The following is a 19,783-nucleotide window of genomic DNA, read 5'->3' as shown; positions in this document are numbered from 1 at the left end:
CGTAAATTCCTACAAAATATCGTTGATAATCTGCACGCTTTAGCACAATATCGTTGATAATCTATTGTTTTAGTTTTTGTATCAATATTTACTTTTCTTTATTTATCTTTGGTTGTCCCATTAGTTATCTCATAAATAATTGTTCAAACAACATATCTCTAAATTAAAATAACGAAATCTGGTCTTTTCCTCATGATGTCACATGCTTTTGACAAATCAAATATTAAGTTGGTGGTGGAATTTCTTTCCTATTTTTAGAAATATCTTTATAGTTATGTATAAGTCCATGGTTAAACAAATTGCTAGACATGTTTGATGATTTCACCCTCCTTTTACTTGATGCCACCACATATGTGTCTTCCAATCTTCAAACACGTATTTAACTAGCTAAGTAAACTATTTTGTTGATTTCTTCCATGAAAACACTATAAATAGGATGTACCTCTCTCTAGGTCTCTCTATTATCAACCTTGAAAGATAAAGGTTACACAAAGAACTTTATTTACAAGTTTTCTAGTTAGCATCAAACAAATTTACAGGGATCTCATTCACCGTTGATGATGAAGCAAAGGTATCCCTATATATATGTGTGTGTATCTTTTTTGGTGTAATATTTTTTTCCCCTTTAGATTAGTTTTTCTTGAAAATTGTTCATTCTAATTTGCACTTTTCAGCTCTATATATTTTGATTAGTTGACTTTACTTTTTTTTTTCTTTCTTGAACATTTAGGTTAGAGGGTAAGATAGCAATCATCACTGGTGCAGCCAGTGGAATTGGTGAAGAGGCAGTGAAGTTGTTCGTCGAAAATGGAGCATTTGTTGTTGCAGTAGACATTCAAGATGAATTAGGTCATCAAGTTGTTTCTTCAATAGGCTCAAATAAAGTGACATACCATCATTGCGACGTTAGGGATGAAAAACAGGTTGAAGAAACTGTTAATTTCACTTTGGAAAAACATGGTCAACTTGATATCATGTTCAGCAATGCCGGAATATTAGGCTCTTCATTGGGCATACTCGAATTCGATCTAAATGAATTCAAGAACACAATAGATATAAATGTTGTTGGTTCAGCTGCTATAATTAAGCACGCTGCTCGTGCTATGGTTGCCAAAAATGTTCGTGGATCGATCATATGCACCGCAAGCGTGGCAGCTTCTACCGGTGGAACTGGTCCTAGTGGTTATACTGCATCAAAACATGCTCTTTTGGGACTTGTAAGAGCAGCATGTAGTGAACTTGGTTGTTATGGAATAAGAGTTAATAGTGTTTCCCCTTTTGGAGTTGCAACACCTTTCGCGTGTGCACCGATCAAAATAGAGCCGGAAGTTGTGGAAGCGATCGTAAGTTCTAAGGGTAATCTGAAGGGTGTTGTGTTGAAGGCTAAGCATATTGCAGAAGCAGCTTTGTTTCTTGCTTCTGATGAAGCTGTTTACATCAGTGGTCATAATTTGGTGGTTGATGGTGGCTTCTCTGTGGTTCATAATATAAAACAAATGGTTTAAACTTTTTCACTGGATTTGGATTTTGATATCGTGTTGATGTTTAATAAGGATCTTATGTTAGAGAACTTACCATTAAAAGTTATTGGATTTTACAACTTCAAAAAATATTCAAGTAACTTTAATGGTTAGATCTATAACATACATAGAACTCTTGCTCAATTTGCTTTCTACATTTTTGCATCTACCGTAAAAAAAAATGATTGTTATGTAATAATATGCCACATATAAATTAAATTTTCGAGTTTTTTTAAATAAAAATATGAAATTTTATTAATAGAAAACAAGATTACAAGAAATTAAATCTAAAGTTAGGCATGCCTAAAAGGTCTCTAACAAAGAAATACCTAATAAGGCTAGGTCATTGAGCATCCACTAGGTTATTAACATGCCTTCCAAAAACTACATAACTACCGATTAAAAATTGTGGTTGGGTCTAACACAATCCCACGAAACCGGCTTGTGAGGTGATGGTTACCCTCGCTTATAAATACTTGTTTAGACCATCTCTTATTTGATGTGGGACTCTTTAACACAGGTACCCCCTCACGCTCAAGACTGAACATCTGGAGCGTGGATATAAATGGTGTTAGCCCGATAGCGAAAATCTGATAGCAGGTGGCTTGATGGATTTTCGACGAGACTCTAATACCATCTTAATATATACCTGTGGTTGGGTCAAACACAATTCCATGAAACCAACATGTGAGGTGACGATTGCCTCCACTTATAAACTTGTTCGTGCCATCTCTTATATGAGGTGTGACTCTTTAACATTACCTTCTTTGAAGGTATGTGTACAAATGTTGTTCAACCATTTAACCAAATGAATGCAGTTCCTACACCTGTTCCTAACTACCCATGGGATCATTATATCTTCACTGCTGAAAGCTAACATAACATTTTGTGAGTTACTTTCAATCCATAGGTTCTTCCAACCCATATCGATGGCTATATGAGCACTGGAATGATTGTTAGTTTGGTTCCTCAGAAATATGATCACGGTCCACATTTTTATGGCCTTTATCTTTATTATTTTGTGTTCTTGCATATAACCGGAAAATGATTAACCTGCAAAATAATAAACCGTGAAATAAACCTGAGGTGTGACTACGTCACTGGACTAAGGAATTATCCGCAGGATTGCACAATTCCCCCAGAATACAACAGGTTCTTCTCGGCGGTAATCATACCGAGACTATCAAGACACGAGAAATACAAACTACAGTAACTTAGGCCTTTTGTCCTTTTAAAATGGAAGAAGAAAATAACAAAAAGTTTTCTAATTTCTCTTATGAGTAATTAAAGTTAATGGGATTCTTAAACGAGAACATTTTCTAACGGTGGATAGATACCTCTTCCTCTTTAAAAGCTAGTTTAAATATATTGATTAATAATAATGGTAATAACAACACTAGCAGGTGAGAAGTTTAAGGAAAGGCCAGAAAATAGTGTGCGTGATCGGCAAAAATCAAAGACACCTCACTCAGCAAAAATTACCAAGTCAAAATAATTAAGCACACTTAAAAGCACATTTAACATAATTAAAATTTAGTTAATATCACCTAAAAATTAGGTAGACAATTTCTAAAGGTAGTTCCACAAGACTTGGTAAAATACGTCAAATTTATTTTCAAATAAAACTAATTACTTTTGAAATAAAACAAATTTACTTTTGAAGTATTCAAAATATACAACATTTTGAAATTCATCTCTAGAAATTACATGCAGAACAAGTGAAGAATTGGATCCATCTATGTCATCTGTAAAAAAATTTCAAGAAAAAAATGAAATGATGTTATAGCCTTTTTCTACCTTCCCCAGGAGGCCAAGATTTGTTAATTTCATTATATGGCTTGTCCTGCAACTCATGCACCGATACTTGTATCTTAGGCTTTCTATTCCAACTCTTGAATTTCTTTCTATGTTAGATTTTTTTACCCTTTTCTTCTTTGAAAATTTTCAAAACATTGAGAGATTAAAATGGTTGGTAATTAGAACAAAATTTGAAGGTACCGAAAATACAAGAAATGAGAGTTTTATAAAGACACAAAGGGTCCAAATTTCTACCCATAAACCAACTCCAAGTAGATAAATTTTTTATCAAGTAGACCACCTCCGCCAACATCACCCCTTCTCACCCATTCCTTTCGGTTGTGGCCGTAACATCGTGTCGTAGCCATAAAGGCGTTACATGATGGCATTTTCCTGTGATTTTTCTTCCCACCATTAAAACGGGCAATAACGGTATCACCGACTGCCTATACTGTTTTGTAACGATCGTTGTCGCGGTAACATCCCGTTTTTTAAAACCTTGATCATGAGTTATCTTAGAGATATAAGTGATTATGATGTTTTATATCCTAAGACAAATGATGAAGGAAAGAAGATAATAGGATGTTGTGACTCAGACTGGTGTGGAGATAAAGTTGAAAAAAGGAGCAAAATGGGATATATGTTCAGAATTTTCAACTCACCAATCTGCTGGAGTTATAAGAAACAGACGATTATAGAACTTTCAACTTATGAAGATGAATACATATTAGCTTGCAATACAACATGTAAAGGATTATGGTTACAATCACTGCTACCTGAAATGAATATAGGTGTAAGAAAACAGTGAGTTGTTGTTGGTGGACAGCAAATCTGCTATCAACCTTTGCAAGGAATCTCATGGCTCATGGGAGGAGAAAGCACACAGAGACCAAATACCACTTTCTTCGTGATCAAATAAACAAGAGCAAGGTGATTCTCAAATACTGTAAGACAAATGATCAAGTAGCAGATATACTAACTAAGACATTGAAGATTGAAAAGTTCAAAGAGATGAGAAATTCACTCAATATATTATGTAGATGGTCCCTAACAAGAAAGCTGTTTTGATCAACTCGAGGAGGTGATTATATAAGAAACACTAATTGACAAAATTAAGCGATAAAGTCACGAAAGTCATGGATTCTAACTAAACACACAATTAATCTATTACATTCTAATATATTTCTCAAACAAAAGAATGCGCATTTGCATAAAAATGCTTCTTAATCACAATCACAACCATACTCTTTCTCCAAGCATGGATTCATACATGCTAAGTTTGAGTTGTTTTACCTGCATGTAAGGCAGCTATATGGTTCCACCATTTGTTGTGAGAAGCACATTCAGAATATCCACAGCTCGACTATCACGATACCACGAAGGCCGGTCCTTCAGGATTTTCGCCGCCTGTAAAGTGTATGGTTGGTTTATCATGCCATCTATGAACACCAGCAAAAACAATTATCGTATAGAAAAGTAAATTTAGAGCACTGAAACCAGAGTCTTAATACCGATAAAATCGTAAAAATGTAATTACTTAGTTACACAATAGGAATTATTGAACTTACTTACTCAATTCACTATTGAACAACTCAGTTACCACAAAGTAATACCATAAAAGCCAACTTTACTTACTATTTTAAAATCATAAGTATGGTGTGCCGAAAACAGCAGTCGGCTGAAAACAACACACTAAACCTGCACTAAAACTACAGAAGACGAAACCAAAAACTGAAGGGAAACCAAAATCTGCACAAAATTGCAGCTCCTGCAGCAAAATCCAAGACAGAAAACAGCCACTAGGTCACTTTCCAGACAGAAGTGTCGCATATTACACCTCCAAAAGAGGCACTCGACCTTTAAAAAGACTACCGACACAGGTAATAATCTTAGAAAACGTGGTTGAACCTAACACAACCCCACAAAACCAACTTGTGAGGTGAGAAAAGGCCCCACTTATAAACACATTGTCAGACCATTTCCTATCCGATGTGGGACTTTAACAGAGGACAACACATGCAATATTCAAAGGGAGATAAAATATATGTCCATATGGTCAATATAATTTGACCGTTCATGACTAAGTAAACATATTTAAAAGGGAGATCAAATATGATGAAGCTGAAATATTCAAAGCTTATGATTTAGTTGACAAATTATAACTAAGTATATATTTTTTATGAAGTTGATCTTGAAGACTCTCAAAATCTAGAACAAAACGTTCAAATGACATACCTACAGCCTTATTGTTACAGACTTGGTAGTTATTAGGCAGAATAAGAATAAGAATAATAATGAGAGCCTAACCATTATGAATAATTTTTCTATCAACAGAAGCAAAACATACATAGAATAAGAATAAAATTTTAAATTTTTAATAAACATAAGATGATAGTATTACGTAGTTTTTTTTTTTTTTTTAACAGCCAATATTATTACTTGCAAGTTGCAACCAAAACTCTCAAGACGAGAAAAATGGCGACCCAATTCCGGACAACACCACACGACCAAAACAAGACAGCACCATATAAAACACCTACTGCCCAGGCCAGCTAACAGCGCCCAGCAGCAGCTGCTACAGACACAGAATACTGCCTAAAAACACACAAACTGTGCGCAAACCAGCAGCAGCACACATCCGACAGTAACAGCTCCCAAAAACACCAATGACAAATTGTCTATCAATTAAAGGATGTACAAAATACAGTGGGTAAAGGGAAACTGAACTAACCTTTGAAGTCAAAAGAGTCACAAAGAGTGTGCAAAATCGAGTTGTTTCAAGCGCTGTCACGGACCAGGGATGATATGAACTTTGGTTTATGCTTCTTTAAGCATTAAATTTCTTTCGCGAGATAAATAATGTATTGCTATATTTTAATTTACTTATAAAATTATAAATTATATGTATGTCATAAAATCAGTATATTAATAATTTTCCTTAGACTTTGATTTATGTTGTTTATCTTGTCTTTGTGTTGTTTAGTTGCTATACACTTTTATTTTTTTTACCAAACTCGCATTTTATGTCATTGGGCTATTTTAAGAAGGTTTTTAATGAGGCAGATGTTGAAAGTCTTTGGTCTTTTTTTCTTGAAAGTTGGTCTTGTCTCCCGAATTTTGTAATTATCATTTATAGTTTTCCTATACCTATAAAGATATATATTATTATGTGTTGGATATTTTTTTTAAAATTATATCTTTCAGTTAAACTATTCTAATAACAATTTTATATATTGTATACTATTACTTAAATATTTGATTAAAAAATCAAATAAATCTCATTATAATAAAAAGAATTTCACTACAACGAAAACAATATGTTAGTATTTATTCGATTATGGTATATTATAAAAAACTTATAATCATCTACACACAAGTGATACATTATTTTGAGATGGATATTTGTCTTGAAATTATATCCTTCATTTAAACTTTTCTATTTCCAATATTATATTTGTATACTATTATTTAAATATTTAAATATTTAATTAAAAGAATCAATTAAATCCGGTTATAATAGGAATGTCATGTTTGTCATTTAATCAATGCTTTTGCACTTCATTTTTCCTTTAAAAAAAATGTTTCTCTGACCTTTAAATTTATTTAACTAGTATAGTATCAAAAACAACAACTTCACCACATAATTATAACTAGCCACCTCTCAATAGCAACAAAAAATTATAACTAACCACTATAATAATAATGTCAATTTACTTTTCTTTTAGGTGCTTTCTGCTTTTAGTTTTTGCATTTTTCTTTAAGTTTCTTCCCGTCGAAAGACGTCTCCGCGCGACGAAAGTGCTTTCTTTCGGGCCTTTTCACCCGACGAAACAACACACTATATCCCTTCACAACTATCTTTTTACTAAATCTCAATCATATCCTACAATTCTCTTGTTACTATCTTGTTTTTTCCTATTATAGGTTAAGAAACAAAGCTTTAACCACTCCACTGCTTCACAACTGCAACCATGACACATCTTTTGGCATCTTCCACAAGGGCACAAAATAAATAATACTAACAATCAATACAAAATCATTCTCTATAAAATGATACAAGAGTTGAGAAAAAATATAGAGATTATAGCATTGCTTTAGAGCCTTGCTTTCGTTTCCATCATCATATACAACCCATGAGCTTCAACATATATTTTCCTACGTACCAAACAAAACCCCCATAAACTAATTTCATACAAAATAGGCACACAAATAGTAGCAACATGTATTTATAATGCCTCCATTCTTGAGCAATTAACTGGTTTTCCTCTTATCAAAAAAGTATAGAACAAAACTACTGGATTGCTCAAGCGGGAAGGTATTGTAAAATCATGCTGGTACTGCAAGTAGAATATTGAACGACTAGCAGGTAGCTGCGGATGATGCGTATGAGTATTGAGAGCTCAAACTGAGACGTAAAACAGTAAAACACAACAAAAACAATCAGACCCATGCACACATAAATTAACAAGGCTAAAAGTGTTTCCACAAATCATAATGACGGTTTTTTATTTCGATTTGCTTATTCCCATGACATTCATTTCAATTTCCATTAAGTAAAATCTAGTTTTGTGATCTTAGAAGGTTGAGTGCCCAAATAACTCAGCAGCAAAAGTGGTTGTGTTCGTCACAAGAGGGGTTGATCTAACCAATCATGTGTATGTATTGTCAAGGGACAAAGGCGTACAATGACAAAAATGATGTGACGGTTGCACAAATGGGTTGTAGTCACATTTATTTGACTGTGACGGCTTTCCTTGAAGGGTCGCAAATCCGGTGTGATAATTTTGTCAAGTTTGGACCCATAGTCACATAATTCGTTTTGGTACGTGGTACACTGCGAACCTGTTCGCGCGTCGCGGTTCCGTAGTAAGGGTAACGAATTTTGTGACTATGACTGGGCTTATGCGTGATATAGAAAGTTCATCACCATGTTGTATATATACAATTGAAGTCAAAGAATAAGAAGAGCAAGTGTGTAGAGTTGTTACATACACCAAAAATCATACGTTCACTCTCTTTTCACAATTCACTTTTCCTTTCTCAGTTTTCTCTACAATCATAACAACCTCCCCATCAGCCCATGAAGAACAGACACGGACACCGACACACCGACATTGTTAATAATTTGAAGAAAAAAAATAAACAAATAATTCAGTGTAATTATATGTGTCACTGTCATGGGACACGTCTAATCTGAGAAGTGTCCGTGTTTCATAACCCCATACACAACCTGCATCCCTTACATCACCAATCACACGAGAAAACATGTTATGGATGTAATTAATTTGTATAAATAATGCACGTAAAAAAAAGAAGAAGGATGTCTCGTTATGTGGATATCTTAGCCATTCTTGTACATAGTATTAGTAGCATTCATATTACACTAGAGAGTTCTCTAATTTGGGTGTGCATCTCTTTCCATTTAGTAGAAAAGATAAAGGGTGTGTTTATTTTGGCTTTTAAAAAAAAATCGATATTGTGTTAGAAAAATGTAGATATTTTTTAGAGACTTTAAAAAAAAATCTAAAGCTATTTCTATTTGTTTACTACCTAAAAAAGCAATTTTTTTAGTTATTTTTAACTAGTTCCATGTGTTTATCTCTTTGCTTTTGGAAAAGAAAAAGATTTTGGGAAAAGTTTATCATAATAGCTTTTTATTTTATGGTCAAAATATATATTTCTTTAACGAAATGATTTTCTTAAAATTTTAAACACCACTTAAAAAATAAAAAAAAGTAATTTTTAATAAAAAATATATATTTTTTAAAAAAAATGAAAAAAATCTTGAAGAAACGCATCCAAAGAGACAATAATAAAATACAATTTTTTTTTAATATAATTATTTTGGATAATCCTTTCTTTCTCCCTAGTTAATCTTTAATGTTTTCTTTTTCTCTCTTTTTTTGAAAAATGTTTTCTTTTTATCTCTTCCCACCTATACTAATGACACCATTTATGTTTTTTTTTTTGGTTTATTGCCACCAAAAGAGAATACGATCCAAAGAATTTGAGTGTGCATGTGTCTCTATAAATGAGCCACGAGGGTACATCAACTGTTGCGTTTTATGTCTAAAACTGTGGCTATGTAACAGAATATTTATTCCTATCCGTAGGTGGTAAATGCAAGGCAACCAATGTTCTAGGGTACATTTCCTTCAAAAAAATAAAAATGTTCTAGGGTACATCTTTATACAATATTACACATATAAGCAAATATACACAAGTCAAAGTTTCCTTAAAAAAAAAATACACAAGTCAAAGTTGATGAAACATGATGAGAAAGAGTGGAATATCTGCTAATTTTGAGGTTGTTTGGATTCGAAAATGTCTCAGGACATTGCCGATCTAAAAAGTTATATCTTGTTGTTTGAATCTGCGACACCCTACATGACTGATAGAAAGCATGACAACTTTGTATATGTTTCTTTTAAGTTCGGTATTTTGGATAAAAAAAATACGTTACTCTTTTTAAAAATTCAATAATCTCTCTGTTTTAAAATGAAATTTGTTTAAAATATTTGTAAGATAATAAAATAGTAGGATTAAGTGAATGGGTCATTATATTTTTAGGTTAGTCTAACTTGGTTAAGTTTTTCTATGTAATGTAAATCTCTATTCTGATAAAGAATGTCATTGTTATACAATATTGAAACTTTAACCGTTTCCTTTGTTATTCTCTATTAAAACTCTATATTTGTCAACGATATATATATTGATAAATGGAATAACTAAAGTAGAGTAGTCATTTTACCACGTTATTTGTATTATCTATTGATTTATTTTTCTAATATAATAAACGTAAAGTGAAAATAATATTTTTTTTATGAGTAATGTGTATAGTACAAATTTGAGTCTATTATAATTAAAAAAATAAAAAATAACTAAAAACTGGAGAAAAAAATTAAAGGCAAATGTTAACGATTAGTTGTTAGATTTAAACCTAAGACCTAACTTTTAAACCCTTGCTTCAAAGAAGATTAGCTATCTAATTAAAACTGAAAAAATAATTAGAGGATATCCAAATTTTAATGTCAATTTTTTTTTTTGTGGTGGCCGAGATTTGAACGCCGGACTTTGTATATATTTATGCATTGTTCCTATCAACTGAGTTAAGTTTACGAGGACAATGTCAATTTTGTTTATATGTTTTGAAAAGTCTCCGGTTATAGAAAATAAACAATAAGTAAAAGACTACTATGACCACTTAGGTTGCCAGGGTGGTATTGACCGGAACCTGGGAGTGTGCTCCTCAAGGTCTCCGATCTCATATGGTCTATATTTATAATATTTCTGGCCCTCCTAATCGTAACAACCTAAGGAGCTGCTTTCTGATCATCAGTCGATTGATGTGTTTTTAAACCACAATACTAATCTGACTAATCTACCTTCTTTAATTAGTACATAAAATTGATTCTTCATTCTAATCTAAATTTTTATAATTGAGATTGGAAATTTAGATCTTTCTTGACTTGACATGAGATGAGATTGCATTTGGACTCTTGGTTCCTGGTAAATTCTGTCTTGATTCTAAAGTGTTGTTGAGATGCTTTTGATCTCAATCAAGAGGACTTTTGATCAATTTGAAGTCCTTCTTAACACATTCTAATGTTCCTAATTATGTTTCTTTGGATAAAAACTTATTTGTGGATTATTAATATCATGCTTTAAAGAAATATGATAGTTGTTCAACTAAGTTTCTTAATATTAAAACATCTTAAAAGGGATAGTGTGATTTTCCACAACAGAATCACTAATACCCTTTTGGATGGAAAAACTTCATCAATTGGTAACTTTAGAATTGACATCACCAAAACCTTATTTGTCCCATATCTTAAGAATAAGCTTCAAAGCTTTGAGTTTAGCAGATAAAATAAACTTTGAACAACCAACATTTTTCGTGACCCAATGGACATATATGACATGTTTAAAATAATTATGAAAAGTCCACATTTTTTTAAATTTAAAGAAGGAAAAATTTGTGCATCAGTATCAAAAGTAAGGAGAATAGAGTGATGATCAGATTAAACTTTAGGAGAGTACAAGAAGAAATAGTTTTCCAATAATCAATCCACCTAGAGTTACAAACTATGAAGCACAGATACGGACACGAACATCTGACATGACACGGACACTAACAAGCCGACATTACTAATAATTTGAAAAAAATCATATAATTCAGTGTAATTATATGTCGGCGTCGTGTCGTTATCTGACAAAACACGTGTCCAACACCGAAACACGGTTAATTTAAGGAGTGTCCGTACTTCATAGGTTACAAACAACTCTATTTGCAGCATAATCATAACCTCTTATATCATTGGCCCAATTATATTGATTACCAATGGTAGCTAGATGAATAAGGTTATTAAAATTATTCGAGTTCCAAGTATTCATCACAATATGTTTTATTTGGCAGGCATCTTCCATAATTCTCATGAGTGCCTAGAACTGCATTAAAGTCTCCAATAATGGACCAAGGACCTACATATCTAGCACAGACAACTGGAATATAGTGAGGTTTCTGATCAAAAGAAATGTAAAGAGACCCATGTTGCTAAGATATGCTTAGCATTATAGGATCAATGTCACAGAACCTGGAAAGATTAGGGGAATAATGGCTTCTAAAGTCCATCACAAATCTCTCCAAATTTAGAGCTCTCAAGCACTATACGAGAAATTGAGAAGAGGTTACGGTGAAACTTGTGAAGCTACCTATAAGGCGGAGATGATCACTCTAGTGGCTAAATAGGTTATGGTGAAATTTTTGAAGGATTGAAGAGGTATTGGAGAGGACGTTATTGAGAAGACATTTCGAGGAATATTTTTTTTTTTAAGAAGCTAAATTAGCCCACTCAAATTGACACCAGACTAAGTGTGAAATCTCGTGAGACTAAGTGTAGTTGGAGGCAAGGAGAATGAACAAGGTGGTTGATGATTAAAGAGACATTACCGCCGATTTAAAGGCAAAGCAGAGATTTGTTTATATGCCTTAAAATCTCATCGTTTGGAAAAGTCGAATTTTTTTTGGTGTTGTTCCGCCTTATTCATGAGGCTCATGGATGTACTTCTCAATAGCACCTTCTCTACTACCTCGTGCGTTATTAAAATTTATGGTCTTGGTTACAAAATTATAAACATGAGAAAAAACCAAATTATAATTTTTTTGAAAAAGACCTACTTAAATTGTTTTCAAATAATTCAAGAAAAAAATAATTAACATAAAATGCATGTTCTGCAATTATTTTTATTTACCGTAACAATATGTATAGATATAGATAAGTTAGGTCTAAGGTTCGCAATGAATGAGACATATCTCAATATTCATAAAACACATTGGAGTTATTTACGTACTATCTATTAACATAGTCGTCACTCACGTTAATACTGAGAGTTAAACTCACACTCTGTGCAAGTCAACTCCTTATCAACTGCACCGTATTAGCTTGCAATATGAGACATATCTCAAAGTTTATAAAACACTTAAAAAGTTATTTACAATTATCTACCAATGTGGTCTTCACTCAAATATATAAGTGAACTCTTTATCAATTACGCCACATTGGCTTGAAATATGTGCAATGAATGATACATATTTCAATGTTCATAAAACACCTATGGAGTTATTTACATATTATCTACCGACAATGTCGTCACTCACATTAATATGGAGAGTTGAACCCGCACGCTTATAATGTATAAGTCAACTCCTTATCAACTGCACCGTATTAACTTGCAATATGAGACATATCTCAAAGTTTATAAAACACTTAAAAAGTTATTTACAATTATCTACCAATGTGGTCTTCACTCAAATATATAAGTGAACTCTTTATCAATTACGCCACATTGGCTTGCAATATGTGCAATGAATGATACATATTTCAATGTTCATAAAACACCTATGGAGTTATTTACATATTATCTACCGACAATGTCGTCACTCACATTAATATGGAGAGTTGAACCCGCACGCTTATAATGTATAAGTCAACTCCTTATCAACTGCACCGTATTAACTTGCAATATGAGACATATCTCAAAGTTTATAAAACACTTAAAAAGTTATTTACAATTATCTACCAATGTGGTCTTCACTCAAATATATAAGTGAACTCTTTATCAATTACGCCACATTGGCTTGCAATATGTGCAATGAATGATACATATTTCAATGTTCATAAAACACCTATGGAGTTATTTACATATTATCTACCGACAGTGTCGTCACTCACATTAATATGAAGAGTTGAACCCGCACTCTTATAATGTATAAGTCAACTCCTTATCAACTGCATCGTATTAGCTTGCAATATGTTCAATTCATTGAAAGCTTCAATGAATGAACAAAATATAAACAAAGTGGATTAAGTTAACGATGAAAGAATTCATCTCTTTTCATAGTATTGGCACCCATTAAGAGAAGCATATATCTTGTAAAACTAAACAATAAAATTACAGTGTGATACTCCCTCCGTCCCATATTACTTGACCTATTTAGAATATTTGCACTATTCATGTACCATGGTTTGACTCTATTTTTATACTAATATATAAAAACAAAATATAGCATATAAGATGTTGTTAGATTCGTCTCTATTAATATTTTCAAAATATTAAATTTTCGTAATTTTTTCTACTAGATTATTAAAGAAATTTAAGTTTAAAATTGTGCATTGGCATACGTGACAGAGTCAACTAGGTCAAGTAATATGGGACGGAGGGAGTATTGTTTTTAGGCTCACAATATATATAACAGCTCACAAGATTCCTTTTGGTGGACCCTCCCACAAAGAGTTTATGACTCCATGTGTGATGCTGGCATTTTCTGCAAGGGAAGGGTCCTATTCCAAAACAAAGAGTTGGGTTTCTGTCCCCACAATTTTAAGCCTCTTTTTTCTACTTTTTTCCCATTTTTATCTATCAATCTCTTTTTCTTCTCTCTTCTTTTCTAGCTACAATTTAAATTTTCATTTTACCTGTTCTCATATTTTACCGCCAACCCAAAAATATTCAACCAACTAAGTGTTTAGAGGTAACTAGCTAATTAAATTTAATTAAGATCTAACCTATGAAACACAGATACAAACACAAACATCAGACACAACTCAGTCACGCTGACACCGATAATAATTTTAAAAAGTAATATAATTTAATGTAATCACATGTGTCGATGTCGGACACCGATGCATATCCAACATCAAGACACGCCAAATCCAAGAAATGTCTATATTTCATAAGATCTAACCAATATCCTAGTGTAAAACACAAATGTGAGCATCTCTACTAACAAATAGTCGAACTTTGGTTTCCTTTCATATTCGAGACAATTCTATTCAAGGTATTGTAAAGCACAAAATGTTAGCATCTCTACTAACAAATATTCGAGAACTTCGGTTCGCCATGTCATGAGAGTCTAGACCCTTCTGCTAGAACCAATTGGCATTTGTATTTTTAGTCGAAATTTAACTACCTCTTAATTTTTTCTTGAAAATCTTATGATAAAAGAAAGAAAAAAAATCTCAAACTCTTTTCGCTCATTTCTTTCATCTTCATATGTGTACGAACTAAATGAAATTAGGAAAAAAATAATCAAATTCATCATAACAACATAAAACAATGAAAATAGAAAACAAAATAAATCACTGATGATAAATGAAGAACAAAGATGAAAAACGAAAATTTTCAACCAAAAAATAAAGTTAAATGTAAAGAAGAAATAAATAAACCCCCCAATCAATGGTTTCTCCCATTTACAACATCTTAAACATGAAAATTAAAAATAAAAGAACAGTACATAACATTATTCGAGGTTTATTCCTCTATTATTTTCTTTATCTTAAATTCCCATCTCCCTTATGAACTTATTTATTTAGCTCAAAAAATAATTAATAGTTTCCGGTTTTGAAAAAGAAATAACATATAATCTTGGTGATTATATGTTATATCAAAGATTCCTCACACCCTTCTACCCCTATGTATATATTCAAAAATTTGAAAAAACCACCACCACCTACCACCAATGTTGCCGGTGTCGTTGCCGCCGCTTACTGCCACTTTTTACAACAGTCCATGCACTCTTTTGGCCCCCACCTAGAGCCTCATTCAATGATTGATTACAATCATTATTTACTCCTCTTTTATTGAGGTGGCGGTGGTTTGTTGGCAACCACTTCATAATTGTCACTACCTTCATCTTCGTCCTCGTCATCATCACCGTCATCATCGTCATAATATTCTTCCTCACCTCGACGCGGCCGATCATTCTCAGCATTCTCAGCATCCTCCATGGTCACATCCGCCCCGGCTGCTGGTGGCGCCTGTTGTTGTGGAGGCCATTGCTGCTCCGGCTGAACCATCAACGGTGCCATCATCGTTCCCTCAGGCCTCAACGCAGCAGCTGCACCCTCCACCTTGTTCTTCTGCCTGTATAGAGCATCAAGTTGGTGAAAGTAAGGACATGTCTTTGAATCTTCTGGCCTCTTCTTGTTGCTTTCCTTCACTTTCTTGAAATACTTGTTGATGTTCTCCCATTTCTCTTTGCACCTCTTTGCATTCCTATTGTACCCCATTTTCTTCATCAAACCTGAAATCTCCTCCCATAATGGCCCTTTAGGTCCATTTTCTTGGTACTTCATATCAAGAGTTGTTCTCAGCTTTATCAATGCCTCAACCTCAGTTTTTGGCCACCTAGATGAACTTGCATGCATCATACTCTCACCATTGTTGTCACTTTTCGCAACTTCCATATTCGTCACTTGCTGCTGTTGTACCTGAACCTGTTGTTGCTGCTGCTGATGTTGTGGCAACGGCGAAGCCTGAGGAATGACCGGTGCTGTTTGTTGTTGCACTGTTACAGTTGGAGTTTGAACTTGTTGCGGTGTAGGTATTGCTGGTATTGGTATTGGCAATGGTACTGCTGGTACTGGCAATGGTGCTGCTGCTGGTGTCGGTGTCGGTGTTGGTGTTGGGGTTGGTGTAGTTTCCTGCGGCGCTTGTTGTTGTTGAGGAATGACGGTGTTGTTGTTCAATACAGGAGGAACAAGATTTTGTTGTTCAGCAATCTTCTGCAAAAAAGCCATAACAGCAGCATCTTTAGTAGCAGCAATAGATCTCTCTTGAGCAAGAATTTCCCTTTCTCTATTAATCCTTTGCATCTCTTGCAACCTCCAAGCTTCTTCTCTAGCACCTCTCTCTCTTTCTCTTTTCTCTATAGCTTCCAAGAACCTCTTGTGCAACTCCTCTTGTTTCTCAACAACCTCCTTCATTAGTCTCTCAAAGAAATCCTTCCATTTCCTCTTCCTCTTCCGTCGATTCGATCCCCCTTCCATTGTTGTCGTTTCCTCCGAAGAAGTCGAAGACGAACTTGAATTCGAGAAGAAATCCGTTGAAATATTAGGGAATGAAGATGGTGGGGGTGTAATAGTAATTTGAGGAAGAGGGTTATTAGTATTTGTAGGGTTTGTTGTTGTTGTTGATGATGGTATTGGTGGAAAATGTGTAGGGTTGGATTGTGTGTAAGACATTGGAATTGGAAGTGTAGTTGATGGAACAGTGGTGGTAGGAGGTGTAGAGTTTAACAATGGAGGTGCAGATAGAAATGAAGCTGTTGTTGTAGGGGTGGGAATAGTACTAATGGGTGTTTGTGTTTGAGTTTGTGGTGGTGGTGGTGTTATTGAAGGTGATTGATGCATTGAAGGGTTGTTTTCAAGGGCTTGTAATTGATCAAAGAATCTATAAGTTTTACCATCTGATTTACCACCTCTTCCTTCTTTGGTTCTCTTGTGATATTTGTAAACATTCTCAAACTTTTCTTTGCATTTTTTGGAGTTTCTTTGATACCCAAGATCTGCCATTTTCCTATTAGCCAAAGTACCCAAAAATAAAGACAAAATTAATTAAAAGAAAAAATAAAATTTCTGGCTTTTTCTTATCTCATTAAATCTTTAGGATAAGAAGCAATTAATTGGTGCATAAGATAATAAATGAATTGAGTCAAAAATAATAATAATAAAAATAAATAAATCAATTTAGACAACCAAAGAATTGAAATGGAGCAAGTAACTTAAGTGATTAAGATAAGGGAGAGGTGAATAAAAAATTATTATATATCAAAGTTGATGTAATTGGAGTGAAGATTTTTTTTAATAATGACAAGAAATTAAATAGCGTAAAATGTTGAAAAAATTAAAAAGTTTGTTTCTCATGGAAAACACATGAACCAAAGTGTGAACAAAGATTTTGTAATCTACCATCATATTTTTATTTTTCAACACTAAAAATGGGTAACTGAAATAAGGGAGGAAGAAAATCTTTGCTTTTTGGTGACTCAATTCAAGTTTGTAACTTTATTTGGTAAAAATACAACATGTATCAAAATGAATGTCAGAAAAGCAAATCACATCAAAGTCATCATATCATAGATAGATAGAGTCATAGAGAGATGCTTGCACACATCTCTAAATTATTTAATTTTTCATAAACAGTACTTATATCTTTAAATTAAAAATATACATGAGGGAACTTCAATAATCAATTCAATAATAACAAAAAAAAATTAAAAAATTCATCTTTACATGAAAACAAGTCCAAATCAAAGATAAAAAAAATATGAAATTGAAGTGAAATCAAAATCAAAATTGAAACACATTCAATAATTCAGATTTCTCAAGGTGGCATTGAATCAAGTAAAAAATATATCAAAAATTGAAAAATTAAATTAATAAATGGGATTGAGATGAAATGAAAATTGAAACACATTGAAAAAAAAAATTAATACACAAAACATGAACTCAAAGTGAATTTTTTTTTCAGATTTCAGAAGGTGGCATTGGATTAACAAGTTGAATACAATCTCAAATAATTAAAATCAAAAAAATGAAAAAAATTGAATTTTTTTTTTTGACTAACCTTGAAACTTCATCCCATAAGGGACCTTTAACACTTGCATCTTTGAAAGCAACATCCATATCAGACCTTATCTTCAACAAAGCAACTGTTTCTTGTCTTGGCCATCTATTACCACCAAAACTTCTATCCACACCCTCTTCATTTCTACTACTTCCACCCCCTCTTTCATCATCACCTGAAATTGATCCACCACCACCATCATGGTAAGCTCCTGCTCCATCTCCTGAGCTGCCTCCTCCTGTTCCCAACACTGTTGAGTCCCCTAGCATAGCTGCATAGGAGTGAGCACTCTCTTTCTCCCTCTCTATGTCTCTTTCTCTCTCTTTGAATGTCTCTTTCTCTCTCTCTCTCTCTTGTGTGTGCCTTACAAAAAACAGCACAGAACCTAAACAATTTACAGATAAAAAATATGTGAGAAAATATAAAGGGTAGTGAATTATTTTTTATGGGTATTTTTTTAATTTTTATCAAAGAAATAGAACGTGTGTCTGTCTGGTGAATTTTTTTTCAAAAATATTATTTGGGTGCGATCTGCCAGGTAAGTAATTAATTTTTTTTGTCAATAAATAATAATGATATTTATTTTATTTTTTTGGTCAAGATAATGGTATTTATTTATTACCATGCCAATATTAATACTAATAAAAATATTTCTTTTAAAATAAATGTATTACTATATTATATAGGTAGAATTATTCATTTATTAGTACAAATATGAACACTCATCTATCTCCGAGTTCGGAAGAACTCGAGATTAAATTGTTCGTCTATAATTCTTACTTAATTTGTGTAAGACGATCTATTACAATAATTTTGTGGGTTTGAGGGAGTACTTCTTCCGATCTTATATATAACCAGAAAAACTAACTTTAAACCTCTTAAGAAAAGCCGATAGTTTGATTTAATTTTCTTGAAGTTAAGATATATATCGTTTAAATTATCATTCATGAAAATTTGTTGTAAAATAAAATTTCAGTTAATTGAAGGGTAATTTATAAAAGATAAAATTAAATAATTGATGACACAACATAAAATTTGATTTGTCTCGGTTAGATGTGGATTGGTTCAAGTTATAAAATATTTGGTCCCTTAAGTAAGTGGTTATGAGTTCGATCTTTAACTTTTACTAATGACGGATGTTTGTTGTTAAACAGATGAAAACTTTGTAAAAAAAAAAAATCCATTTGTCTCATGTAGATCATTTTAAATAAGATTAGTCTTATGTTAATATCTTTTTTACAACATTAATGAGCATTAATTAAGTTTTTCTTTGTTCATTTTATTTTTTTTATTTTTTTATTTGGTCAAGATTGTTCATTTTATATTTATTAATGTGTCTTTGTTTTTTTGTGATATTTATATAAAAGATTAAATATTATAATTCACTAAAGAATCCTCTAAAAAAATAATACACTAAAGTATACTCCTTTAAGAAAATGTCAAATGTATATGGTTCACATTGGAATCAAATACATTTGACATTTTGAGTTTATTCTTCAGTTTTCATAATAATGTTATATTTTTTTCAGAGATGATAATAGTTTTTTTTTTCTCAACAA

The 19,783-nt window shown here is 32.7% G+C and overlaps 2 protein-coding genes and 1 long non-coding RNA gene across 5 annotated transcripts; 1 reads left to right on the top strand and 2 right to left on the bottom strand.

Annotated features, from left to right (window-relative positions):
- The first annotated feature begins 309 nt into the window (after nt 1–309).
- LOC146914306 (short-chain dehydrogenase reductase 3b-like) lies at nt 310–1,519 on the top strand. Its single transcript, XM_085717165.1, has 2 exons — nt 310–571; nt 731–1,519. The coding sequence occupies exons 1-2, from the start codon at nt 558–560 to the stop codon at nt 1,503–1,505; spliced, it is 789 nt and encodes a 262-aa protein (XP_085573291.1). The 5' UTR covers nt 310–557; the 3' UTR covers nt 1,506–1,519.
- Nucleotides 1,520–1,739: 220 nt separating this feature from the next.
- Nucleotides 1,740–6,224, bottom strand: LOC146914305 (uncharacterized). 3 transcript variants are annotated; one of them, XR_015014094.1, is made up of 3 exons: nt 6,049–6,224; nt 4,953–5,085; nt 1,740–4,724 (listed from the first exon to the last, which is right to left on the bottom strand). It is a non-coding gene; the product is annotated as an uncharacterized LOC146914305 (long non-coding RNA). The 3 variants fall into 3 exon arrangements; XR_015014093.1 differs by lacking the exon at nt 4,953–5,085 and having other exon boundaries at nt 1,740–4,756; XR_015014092.1 differs by lacking the exon at nt 4,953–5,085.
- An 8,772-nt stretch (nt 6,225–14,996) lies between these two features.
- On the bottom strand, nt 14,997–18,620 carry LOC146914304 (trihelix transcription factor DF1-like). Its single transcript, XM_085717170.1, has 2 exons — nt 18,225–18,620; nt 14,997–17,174 (listed from the first exon to the last, which is right to left on the bottom strand). The coding sequence occupies exons 1-2, from the start codon at nt 18,491–18,493 to the stop codon at nt 15,455–15,457; spliced, it is 1,989 nt and encodes a 662-aa protein (XP_085573296.1). The 5' UTR covers nt 18,494–18,620; the 3' UTR covers nt 14,997–15,454.
- Nucleotides 18,621–19,783: the final 1,163 nt, after the last annotated feature.

This window comes from Medicago sativa, chromosome 6 (genome assembly GCF_051527215.1).
Source record: "Medicago sativa cultivar Bolivia chromosome 6, Bolivia_mono, whole genome shotgun sequence".
Classification (NCBI taxonomy): domain Eukaryota; kingdom Viridiplantae; phylum Streptophyta; class Magnoliopsida; order Fabales; family Fabaceae; genus Medicago; species Medicago sativa.
This window is presented reverse-complemented; position numbering and strand designations above follow the sequence as displayed.